Here is a 12,923-nt window from a genome sequence, read left to right on the forward strand (position 1 = left end):
TGTGTGTGTGTGTGTGTGTGTAATGAGCACTCATTTGCAGTGCTACCAGACTCATCTCAGATCAATAACTGAAAGCTTGGCACTCTTGCAGAAACTACCTGCAATTTTTTTTTATCTTGGCATAATCTTTCAGAGCATAAGGAATAGTTGTATTTTCTTAAAACACTTGTATTATATATGTAATCTACAAATGTTTTAGCCCTGCATGCACAGTTAAAAACTGAAGAATTGTCCTTACTTAACTAAGCAGGGCAGATACCTCAAAACATTTTGGAGTGTATTCTTGCCCATTTTTGCCATAGTGCCAGTAAAGGAAAAGAGGAGTGGGGTTGGTAAAGGGCAAACATACCAAAGAGGGCAGGCAGTTATGGCAGTCTTTAAAGTAATAGTTTACTGGTCTTTTTGTGATCTGTATGCAGTACAAAAGCTGTTCATTCACCTGGGGCAGGAGTGGCAACCATAGTAATATTTCTGATCCCACCAGCATTTTACAGAGATACCAGGAAACATGTAGCCAAGCAACATCAGCATGTAATCAAGAAAGTAAAAGTTACTAATGAAGGAAAAACACAAGCTAGGAGAGGCTGCAACAGTTTGTGCTAAAAGTAGGGTCACCAAGTGAGACCTACTGCCATCCCCACAAGAGTGGGCCCTCGTGGAGTCATTTAGCATGATACATGAAGCATCAACCAGAGAGCATGCCATTCCAAGAAATGACACCATTTACACATGTCTGGCAATAGTGAGAAAATATTTCTGTGCTTTGAAATTCCATTTGCCAAGCTCTGCAATGAGCAGAAAGATGTTTTTAACAACTTTGCAAATACAGGAGATTTGTAGTCTAAACAAATAACATTTTTTTCCTGGAAAAATTTCATTCCTATCCACTCTAGCAATGTGTAAGTAGTGACCCAGAAATTGTGATCTTTAAAAATCTTGTTTCTAAGACTTGTTCATCTGAAAAGTAAGCAAAAACTTTTGTTTTTTAGTGGCTTGCTGTCTCATCTTTTCTTTAGACATATGTACGGTTGCTGACTTGTTTTAATTGCAACACACTATTTCAATTTGAGCGTTACTGCAGTATTGTTTAAAATGAAGGCTTAAAAAGAAAATTGGAATGATGATGGAAGTTTGCAAACTGAGCTGGATTAACTGAGTCTGACTGTAGATAAATTTGGATTCTGAGTCTCAGCTCTCAGACAGAATCCCAATGTTGTATTTTGCAAGTGCTCCACTGGCTTTCTCTAACTGACTGTGACACTGCAAAGTGTTTGCGAACTGAGTTTCTGCTGAAACAAAGCTCTGATCTGTGTCGTTTTTCTTTTCTTTCTTTTTTACTATTATCAAAGCAATTTTTTAAAGTCCTGATTTTTAATATTAAAATTGCTTTTAAATTACCTTGAAAATCCCTGTTCAGTGTACACTTCAAGTTTTGCTTCAGGGCCCCTTAACAAAGCTTTTGCAGTGACTAGTCATCTGGGCATACAATATTAAACTGATCTGTCTTTGCCCAAAGTCTTTGGTACCAAATGCTCAAACAGTTTATTTCTTTTTTTAAAAAATCTGGAACAGCTGTTCTATTTTATTCTTACCTGCCCCTAGTAAATTACAGCCTCTCTTTCTGCCTGATTTGCCAGAATTATCACTAGATCAAGAATGTCCGCCAGTTGGTCCTTGATCCCTAAAGTCCTCTGCAAACAATCAGTTCAGAGCCTTGACAAAAGTGACCTCTCATTCCCCTGGCAACAGTGTCCAGTCCAGGATCCCTTGGGCACACACCCCCCCCCCCCATTAGCCTTCTTTAGTCTTTGCTGCTATTACATGCCTGCAAATATGGCCCCCCTCTCATTGGATTTTCTTGGTAGGATTTACTCAAAGATTTGCCCTAGCTTTCCTCTGAGGCTGAGAGAATGGGACTTGCCCAAGGTCACCTAGTGGGTTTCCATGGCCAAGCAGAAATTTAAACCCTGTTGTTGTTGTTATTGTTGTTGCTGTGTGTCTTCAAGTCATTTCCGACTTATAGTGACCCTCTCCTGGGGTTTTCTTGGTAAGATTTGCTCAGAGGAGGTTTGTCATTACCCTCCCCTAAAGCTGAGAGAGTGTGACTTGCCTAGAGTCACCCAGTGGGTTTCGTGGCCGAACTGGGAATTGAACCCTGGTCTCTAGAGTGCTTGTACAACACTCAAACCACTACACCACATTGGGTCTCAATTCAAATGCTGTTCTTCTGATATCCAACATTTAAGCAATTACACAGTCCTAGCTCAAGTAGACACTGAGGCCACTGTTCACTTTATGGATCATCAGCAAGACAGCTGGTGGGGAGTTCACCGAGGGCTGGTGAACCCACTTTTCATTTTCACTGTCACTCCTCCTGCAGATCTTCTAATTTGTATGGAAGCTCTGTGAGTTTGAAACCTTTGAAAGGTTCAGGTCTAGTCTTTGAAGACCTGTTTTGAGTAGCTGAGAGAGGAACAGCAATAAAGTCAAGAGTAGATTTGTTGCTCCAGTCACTAGAATTTTGGTTCCTCCTTTCTTCCCTTTCCTCATCACCATTTGCTAAATTGGCAGACAGAGAGCAAGCAGGCAACAGCATCTACTGCTGCCCCTTCTCATCACCCCTGTTTTCTGGGCAACAGTGAAAGGGCACTTGGCATTGTGAAGAGGAGAGGTATCTCCAGGGGATGGTAGTTAGTTTTCCACTTAGTGGGGTTTGAGCTTTTGTCAGGGTCCTAACTCTGTGTGTGTGTGTGTGTACACCTTCACCTGTCAACTTATGGTGATGTCATAAATGTCATAGGGTTGTTTTTTTAGGTAAGGAATATTCAAGAGGTGATTTTGCCAGTTCCTTTTTCTGAAATATAGCCTATAGTACTGGTATCCTTTGATGATTTCCCATCCAATTACCACCCAGGAATGACTCCACTTAACTTTCAAAAACAGTCATGATCTGGTGCCACCTGCTTTCAATACAGGCCTTGTCCAACAACATCCAAAGGAAGGCAGAGGAAAAAAGGAGTAGAGAAGAGAAAGGGCTATCAAGGGAAGGAGAGAAGGTCTGCTTTTAATGTTATGACATAAAAAGAACTGGGGCTACCCATTTCTGGCATATCTCCTTACCCATCCTCCTCAGGGCAACAGGAATGTGTTCCTCATAGGGCTGGCCCTCTTGTCAAACAAAGTAAGGGAGAGGCCAATGTCGTAAACAGAACAAAGGGGTTGGAGGACCAGACAACGAGTCCTATGTGGCCTTCTTATAGAGTGGGAAAAGCTGCCCCATTGCCAGTAAGTTTCCACAGCCAGTCCTTTTGGCTTCTTTGCATAGTAATGAAGCAGGTGCCACCATCCTGATAATCTCAAAATATTTTGGAATGGCTCTGAGGCCTCAAGCCAGACCCCCTCCCCCCACTCCCTGGGGCATTGGATAGTCAAGCGTGGGGTAACAGAAGTGTCCTGTCTCTGGTATATTTATGCATGTATGGCTACTAAAGCCCCATTTGAGACTCAGAATATCACCCCTGTACTGCAGTAGCTGGGGTACATCATGGGTGGCTACTAACCAATTTTACAATAGAGCTTATGATTTCATGGAAATGTCTCTCTTTGATGCATATTTTTAAAACAAAAGAAACATTTCTGTTCATTCAGTAGAAATCTAGCTGTTTTACAAGAATTACATATGTCTTATTTAGCCACATGTAAAGATGGATGGCCAACTCAAGAAGCTATCATTGTAGAAGGAATTTGAACACCTCTGTTCCTGCCTCTAAAATGCTAGAGGTTGTAGTGCTGTTTGAATAGAAAGGGTCAATAAACTGCTTTTATTTAGCCAATGACTTAAGCTATAGTCTCGCTCAGCCTTAACTAATCTTAAATTCTCAGATGTTGTTGGACTACAGATCCCATTCATTGTGGTCAGTAGTCAAGAGTGGGATTGGTAGGACCTGGCTGCTTGCATTTGTACTGTGGAACAGGTGTGTGTGTGTGTTTTGGGTCTCTCATCAGAGCAACATGTTTGTGTTCTCGATTGTACTCCACAGATTCTACAGCCTAATGTTGCTTTATTTCTGTTTGCTTTGAAAGCTGCCTTTAAAGGTGGCTGGGGGTGGGGGGAGATTCAACAAATATCTTCCTAGGGAATGTGAAATAAATTTTGTAGTGAAAGAAAGTATCATTGCCCGTCTCAGGGCTGTAAATGGAGAATTAAAGCAGGGACACCTTCAGCATCTTTATGCAACTTTATATAATAATCATTTCAGCAGCAGAGTTCACATGAAACATTTAGGACAGATCTCTGTAATTTACTGAGGAATGCCATCAAATACACAGTTTGCTCAAATACATTTAACTAAACAGGATGTGGCTTTGCATACATACAAACTATCTTCATGCATATAGATACATGTGTATTGATTTCCCCTCATCTTATTCTTCCTTACAGATGCAGGCTCTGGATCTGGAGATGGAGGTAGGAATGTTTCATTGCTTTCCCCCACATTCCAACCCCGTTCATCCCCTTCGAATTTATTGAAATTATGTACCAGAATGCAGTAGCCTTACTAGATGGCTATTTTGTACTATCCCATATTGTCTCTTGTTTGGATTATTTTTTCTCATCTAGTGACAGGCTGCATTTTTGCCCCACTGTAACTGTGTAATGAAGAGCTGTTTGCTAATGAAAATTCAGAAAGCTTTCTTTAAGAAAAAAATAAGTTACTCCTGTGAGGTTTTTATATTATTCATGATTCGACTAGAACTCTATCTCCATCTACTGTTGCTAGTACTCTTGTGTCTCTTACTATGATAGACCTCTTACCATAGGTTTTTGTCATTGCATACTCAATGAATTTAAAGTGGTTTCAAGGGATTCCCCTCAAGTATTTTTTTTTCTTCTTCTTCTGGGAGGAGTATAATTGACAAGGAAGTGATGAAAAAGAACATGTTTTGACAGTGGTCATGTCACACTTATTTATTTCCAAGTCAGTTTGCTCATTTAAGGCTTTCTATAGGTTGCAAGCTCAGTCCCTCTAAAAGTAAGCACTTAAGGCTGTAGTTTATCCATGTTTATGGGATCAGGCCCACTTATGACACTGGGACTTACCTCTCAGTAAATAGGTATAGAATTTTCATTGAAATTCATGAGATTCAAATGGAATTCCCATGGTAGATGTGTTTTGCTTTGGCTTAATTGTGTCCAGACTGTTTCTGGTTCTTCTGGTTAAGGGATACTATATAATATATTTGACTGTATTCATTCTTGCAGATGACATGCTCAGAATTTGGGAAGGCCTTCATTTAGTGTTTGTTTGTTATGATATGACTTGTAGGTAAATTTTCAGTGACTACTTTGTCACTGGTGTGCAGGCCTGGTTGTTGTTGATTCTTATATAGCTCATTCTATATATGAGCTGCTGCTCCCTGGGGCCATGTGGTGGCATCTCCAGCCGCACACGTATGCTTCCGCATGCCCCAGAGGTCCACCGGAAGTCCCACCTCCAGTAGTTCTGCCCTCCCCCATAAGTGACTGCACTGGGTGACACCAACCCTAGGGACACCACTGACTTTTGGGGGATACTTTCTTGGGCCCTAGAAAAGTTGCCTAGTACCAAATTAAGTCTATGGTTCATCTAACTCAGTATTATATATCCACACTGGCAGTCAGTAGTTCTCCATGCTTTCAGGAACAAATCTTTCCCCAGTCTTACCTGGAAATGCTGGGATTCAACCTGGGACTTCCTATATCCATATCTTGTACTTGTTTTACTCAAGACCAACCTGCTTCCTTGGTTTGCAGCTGAAGAGTCTGTGTGTGCAACTGACTGACAAATCCTTGAGTCAGTTGCAAAGCCAACTCCTTCCTCTTTCCAGCTGCAAAAAAAATAAAATAAAAGTAAAAATCATCTGCCTGGTGCTGTGTTTTGAAGTAGGTAAACTTGCTAGAGATGCTTGGGAGTGGTGGTGGGATTCAGACAAAGAGGGCTATTTATCTTTGGATGTAGCAGATGCAGACACTGAATGCAGAACCTTTGAACAGCATGGTGTAGGTTTGGACCAAATAAAATGGTCTCACCTAGTTTTCACAGCAAGCTGTCCAAGCAACATCTGGGACAATTTGGGACAAATCTGGGCATTCTCATCACCTCATGGCTTTAATCCAGAAGAAAAAATGGGATGTATCCTGGTTTTGAGTGGAAAATCCAGATATTTGTGTGTGTGTGTGAGTGTGTGTGGACTACATTTCATAGCAATCTTGGTGTGAGGCCAGGATAGGAGTTCAGATTTGCACGTATGGTAGGAGGAAGGAAAAGTCTGGAACAGCCATGTAGTTTCACATGTTACAATATATCAAACCAGGCTTAATTGGTATAGGAGCCTATGTGATGTGTGCTTCAGAACTTACCTTGGTGTGTGTGGCAAAAGTGAAGGCAAGCTCATGGTTGCTGTGGATTACAGTAACCTGGAGGTAAGTTAGGTTATCCTGTTAGTGTAGATGCACCCTTAGGGTTAAGTGGACACAACTGACCCTAGGACATGCTGAGTGAGACAACCCTTTGTTCTTTCCTTACTGCTTTGTCTTTGTGTAGCTGTGTTTAGAAGATGTTCCTGTGGTCATGCTGGCAGGGGGATGCTGAGAGCTGTAGCTCAAGAGCAGAGGGTGGGAAAGTTCCATTTTTGTGTTTTTATATATATATATATATATATATATATATATATATAATTTTAACAGCCTCTGCTCTTGATACTGCAGACATTGGTTGTGATGTACATCAGTGATGTATGTATACGTAAGTTTTTATGATATGTATTTTAGACATGATTGCCTGTATGGAGATTTTTGGTTGTAATACCGCTTCAATCCGTTGGGAGAAGCAGGAGAATACAAATAAACTGATTATTATTATTATTATTATTATTATTATTATTATTGTGTTCATGTATGTTTCTTTTTTGATGGAATGCAAGGTGTTGTTCTGTAGCCCTTTGTGCAATACCCCATCCAGCCCCCTGTCAAGTTCCAGGAAGGGTTAGGAGGATATATTTTACCTGTGAGCATGCTCCCATTACCTTCACCTTCTCAACTGAGATTACTCAGTTCATCAAAGTTTGAAGTGCCTCCCTGTTCTCTCCCGTTTTCACCAGAAAGCAGGGGCAACTCCTCTGGGGCTTAACAGCTGCAGAGACAAAGGGACATAATAAGGTAGAGAACAGTCTTTTGTGCCCCATCCGGAATTCCAGAGATCATCATCTTTATTACAGAGAACAGCAATTCAAATCTTTCTGCTAGAGTCAGGTGATGGAACAGTTTCTTCCTGTGTGACCCTGGGAGTTTGAAACCTAGCCTTCTTATAAATCAGCTGCCTCTTTTTCACTAGAGTGCACCAGCTGATGGTCCATCAATGTTTCCACAGTACTGGAGGCAGCTAAACAGATGGGTTGTCTTACAGACCACTTTTAGATCAAGGCCATAGGTTTACCAGCTCCTTATTTAGCATATTTGTTGGGGAGTTATCTCTTTGATACAATCACAGGTGCTTTAATTAACCAAACTTTTACACTGAGGATGAGTGTGGGGTCTGTTTGTCTCGATATCTTCTCTTTTCCAATGGCTTGCACTGAGGAGAGCTTGGAAGTAACTGGTTACATATGACAAGTCATTAATTCCCTTGTCTAATAAGGAAGTTATGACAGTTCCATCATAATCGTAACTTAATGGGGTAACTTCACTCTCTTTATAGTATAACTCTTTAATTACCTTCATGGTTCCAAGGGCTGAACAAATAGAGGAGGAAGAATATGAAATGGTTCAACTGTTGGCTTCTGCTGAGCCTTGTATAACTGCATTCATATTTTACAGTAACTATTTTAGGTTTTTTGAAATAGCAAATGTATTGGCAATTAACTACAGTGGACCCTTGTTATACGCTGGGGTTTGGTTCCAAGATCCCCCGCGGATAACAAAATCCAAGGATGCTCAAGTCCCATTAAATATAATGAAATAGCAAAATGGTATCCCCCATAAAAAATGGAAAATCAAGGTTTGATATTTGAAATTCATCCTTTTTTTTTTACATTTTCAAACCACGGATGCTTCAATCCATGTATTAAAAATCCGTGTATAAGAAGGGCTGACTGTATTGTATTTTTGGAGTGGCATTGTTATTAACTACTTTTTAAAAATTAACTTACATGTTCTGATACTATGTATTATGAACATTTGGGAGGAACTCAGTCCATTGACAGTCCAGTCACAAATTACTTTACATAGCTAGATAAGGATACACAGTTCACAGGATTGCCCTGTCTTTTATACAGGAACTGCTTAGTTTAATTTCTGAATTTTATGAAAACTCATTTCCTTTTGCCTGTGTCAAATTAACGGTTATTGGTATTGACCAGATGGGTAGTTTGGCTTTGGTTTTCTATGTCAGTCGGCAGCATCTGCTGAGAATCAGGCTATCCAGCACAATGAATTTGTGCTGTGTGTGGAGTTAAGAATTTTCTCTTGAGAAAGTTCAGTAGGTGAGTGTTGTTTGCATGATATCCATCCCAAACTTACTGTAATACTTGGGGACTGAAAGAGATAGCTGTCACAACACAGAGAGAGATAAAAGAGGTGCATACTATGTTTGGTGTAAGCTTAGATTTTGGAATCACATCGAAAATATTGCTGGAAACAGTGGCTCAAAATGTGTACCTGGATATGAAACATTGTGCTGTCACTCCTTATGCACCATGACAACGCTGTGTTTAAGAAGGAAACAGCAGAATGAAGTAGCAGCTCTCTCAAAGGCATGTTGCTGCATTTGCCAAATGGGGTTTGGCATCAAGGATATACAGTATATGGCAACGTCTTGTGAAAGTAGCATATGCTATGAACACAGGTTAGCTTGAGAACATGAACTGCTGATCTTTCCATCATGTTGACCTGATGTTTGTGTAAACAACTGCAGACAGAATGCTCAGGTGGTTTTTTAGCCGAATCTTTTCATTTCAGCCTGATGCTTCAGTGTGTAATGGATTTCAACTTGTGGTCATCAAGAAGTTGTGTGTTTGTTTGTTTTTTGTCAGATCAAATGGATTCATTTGGATTTGTTTCCTGTTCCCATGCACATCCTTGTGGTGTAGCTTCCACATGACGAGTCACCTGGAATGTCCTATACTTCTTTCCTCAGACATGATATACTTGTTTGTACTTACACTCACTTTGTGTGGCACATCTTGACTTGGATATTAGTGGCATTTATTGGGGGTGTTGTAAACAGAAGCTCCTAATGTAGTGCATTGGACTGATCAAATATATTTCCACCATTTTTGCATTTCTTCTGTAACAATTTCAAAATTCTCTGTATATTTCTTATTCTCTTAAATTTCAGACTTAATTTCTGATATTTTTTCAAACCCTCTCATGTCTGATCTTTATGATTTGTTACAAAAGATTCCCATATATTTGCATTTGTGTGTGGTTGTTTCAACATTTCCAAAGGAGCAGTTTCGTGTGTTTTCTTTTCTCATCTCCCTCTCTCGGTCTCTCAAATCTTTTGGCAACTCAGAACCTCATTATCCAAATAGCCTCATTCATCCAACCTGCCTGGCAGATGTCAAAAAAGATTGTCAGATAAACAGGACAGTTATTAACGCAGGACTGCTTTGACATAAGTTACACAGGAGACAACTAATGTAATTTGGCGTAACTGGGAGATCCACATAACTGAATTATGGATAAGAGGGGAGTCTTGTGGTTAGTGTCTCTCTGAACACAATACACCTGGCATCTTTTTATTTGTTTAATGGTCTTTGATGAACAACAATACATTCTGAAATAAAGCTACAACAATACATTCTGAAATAAAGCTACATGAAAGTTACCAGAGGATGAAGACACTACATCTGCCCGAGCCTATTTTGTTGTAGTCAAGAGCTTGTCCTTCATAGAGAGAAAGAGAGAGCTCCACACCTTCCTTCTGCAATGAAGTGGACTGTCAGAAAAAAGAGTTCCTTCCTTCTATCACAGATTTCCTCCTCAATTTTCACCCAGGATGGCAATTCTCACCCAGCCCTTTTTGTTTTATATGGTCATGGTTGTCTGTTGCTTTGCATTCTGTTTTGCCCTAGGGAAGCCATCTGTAAAGGAAGACAAAAATGGAAGATGGGAAGATTGCCTCTATTTCTCAGTGGTCTTTGTCCAACTTGGAGAAATAGGGGACATGTTCACCCCACAGAGTAACATCCAGTCTGTTGCCTGTGCTTGAAAAATGAATGGAAAGGCAGATGTAGAGAACAGTGCTCACCATCTGAATAGTTGACTCCTGTAATTTGCATGTTCCCTTCCAAAGCTTGGAAGTTACTTTTTTTGGACTGAAACTCCCAGAACTCCCTGTAAATCCAAAAGAAAGGAACCTATACAAGCTCTATTGTCTCCACAGTTCTTTTTAAATTCTGGAGCCTGACCAAGAAATGTTTCAGCAGAGAGCAGCAGGAGGAAGAGGACTGAGAGACTGAGACAGACAGAGAGAATATTTATATTGGCTTCTCCCTGAATAATTATATTAAATTGGCAGCTCAAATTCATGCAGTAAAACACAAAAGAAAAATGGGTAATGTATCAATATTGTTCTTAGAAATATACTGGGAACAAAGTCAACCATTCTCCCTAGATAATGATTGCCAGGCTCAAAGAGCACAGCAACTAAAAGCATGGTTTCCAAACAATTTCAGATGAAAAGCACAGGCTGACAAAAGACAAGTAGAACAGGACCTCAGGGACTGACTAGGCAGCTTGTAGGGAAGTAGATCTGTGCAGTAGGCAGGATCAAGTCATTGCATCCCTTTTTAAGGTCTACAAAGCTGCCCAGCTTGTATATAAAATCCATGATTGAATAGACAACCAGTGCCGTTTCAGGTACAGAAGCACATTAATGTGCCAGAAGGGGGGAAATAATCCTTGTCATTTAAACACTCTCACAGCTTTCTCTTTTAGCAGGTACAAAGCTGTGTAATAAAAACCATAATTTTAGGTGTCATTAAAGCAAGTGTTGGAGGGGGGCGCAACCTGTGAGATGATGAAGGAAATAGGGCTCTTTCTTTGGCACTTTTGGAGGAGAGCACTACTGGAATCATTATCATGTCAGGACTCTATTAAATTTGTCACTGTATAAAAACAGCTGAACTCTGACAATGTTGTAATAGTGAAAGTCTCCTAAGGGATTCAAATGCCTGGACAAACCTATGTAGAAGGGCAGCTGATCTGGAAAAGCACATCTTGGTTTCTAGCCAGTCAGAAATGGTGGATGCTTCTTACCCTGTCCTGGAATCAGGAAGAGAGGGAGATGATGATCATGATGGTAGGAGCTCCTCTGGTGGCCCTCACAAGTTGCCAGAAGCAAAGGGACACTTCAGGCACCTGAACTGCAGTGTAGTCAGTTTTCCTAGTCTCCCCTTCCACAGCTACTTGGCTACCTCAGCCACATTACCATCCTTTTTGGTAGCATTTTGGTCAGGACAGTAGAACTGCTACTTCTATTGTCCCCTTCCCCTTTTCTTCTGTGGCATGGGAGAATACTTGAGTGAGGTGTGTAGTGAGTGTGTGTGTGTAGGGTTCAAAATTACTTTTTAAAAGTAGTTCATTTTCTTTACATAGGTAATTCATTGTCATTCTTTACTCTTGTGCAGCTTTTTACTTTTTGGTTACCTTCCAGTGCCTTAAAATAAAAACCTTAGGCTTGGTAAAAGAATGAAATAAAACGTGATCAATTCTTGGGGGGAGTTCTTTAAAATGTACCTTAAAAACTGACCAGAAAATGTTACTTGTTGCATCACTGAAGTAACCTTGTCCCCACTCATTGTGTTATGTTGCCAATATAATTTTGTTATACTCGCATTACTGGAAAGGGTAACCAGTTATATGTGGCGTTTTTTGCTTGTTAACTCGGTACTTCTGGGCTCTAGAAAACACAAGAATTCTAAGTATCATTCAGACTTGGAGGTAAGCCCACTGAATTCATAGGGCTGTTTGCAGTGTAGATGGGGTTACCTACAGGTTGTGCATAGCTTCTGCCAGTTATGGAAACCTTGTTTTTCTCCTTGTGTGAATGTCAGACCTAATGCTTTGGTTCTGCTTGTGTGGTCAGTCATACAAGCAGGCATCCAGACTGCTACCATATCTTTCTACTTACTGTATAGCTTGTGCTAATTGTAGTAGGTATTCTGCTAGAACCTGCACAACTACTTGCTTAACATTTCTGTTTCTTGTACATTTGCTGTGAGCCATCTGTATGTAAGCCACCCTGACCTTGAAGGAGAGCTGGATTATAAATGTGAAATATAAATACAAGAACAAAAAACCTGGGGGAAAGAAGGTTAGGAACCCTCTGAACAAAGCACAAGGAAAGAAAAGCAATTTAGCTTGACTTCTGCAGAGTGATGCAGCTGCATGGGTAGCATGAAAAAGTTGCAGATTGTTAGTTATTACAGTGTACAATTGTTATAATATAATACCTGTAACTAACAATAACACGTTAGTTATTATATAGTTTATTACGCTGCATTTTTTCTTCCAGGAGGTGGGAAAGAGATGCTTGTGAAATTTTCTTTTAACTTGTGCTAAAATAGCCTAGAGTACAATCAGCCCTTCTTATACATGGATTTTTTTATACAGGGATTCAAGCATCCACGGTTTGAAAATGTTCAAAAAAAAAGTATAAATTTCAAATATCAAACCTTGATTTTCCATTTTTTTATAAGGAACACCATTTTGCTATGTCATTATATTTAATGGGACTTGAGCATCCACAGATTTTGTTACACATGGGGGATAACAAGGGTCCACTGTACTATGCTACTTGTCTTTGGGTAGTGATGAAGGGAAAACACAATTAATTGGTGCTCCTCAGGCAGAATAATGTCTTGAACCAGGTCTATGTATA

At 40.1% G+C, this 12,923-nt stretch overlaps 1 protein-coding gene across 4 annotated transcripts in view; it reads left to right on the top strand.

Moving 5' to 3' along the window:
• The window catches only part of TMEFF2 (transmembrane protein with EGF like and two follistatin like domains 2), a 313,434-nt gene that overhangs the window by 23,592 nt on the left and 276,919 nt on the right, over nt 1-12,923 (top strand). For all 4 annotated transcript variants that reach the window (XM_089519557.1, XM_089519554.1, XM_089519555.1 and 1 more), the window contains exon 4: nt 4,442-4,468. In XM_089519557.1, the coding sequence (XP_089375683.1) occupies nt 4,442-4,468 (27 nt within the window). The remainder of the gene's footprint in view (nt 1-4,441; nt 4,469-12,923) is intronic.

The sequence above is a fragment of the Sceloporus occidentalis genome, unplaced genomic scaffold (genome assembly GCF_023333645.1).
Source record: "Sceloporus occidentalis isolate IW3139 unplaced genomic scaffold, rSceOcc1.0.p SCAF_4, whole genome shotgun sequence".
Lineage (NCBI taxonomy): Eukaryota > Metazoa > Chordata > Lepidosauria > Squamata > Phrynosomatidae > Sceloporus > Sceloporus occidentalis.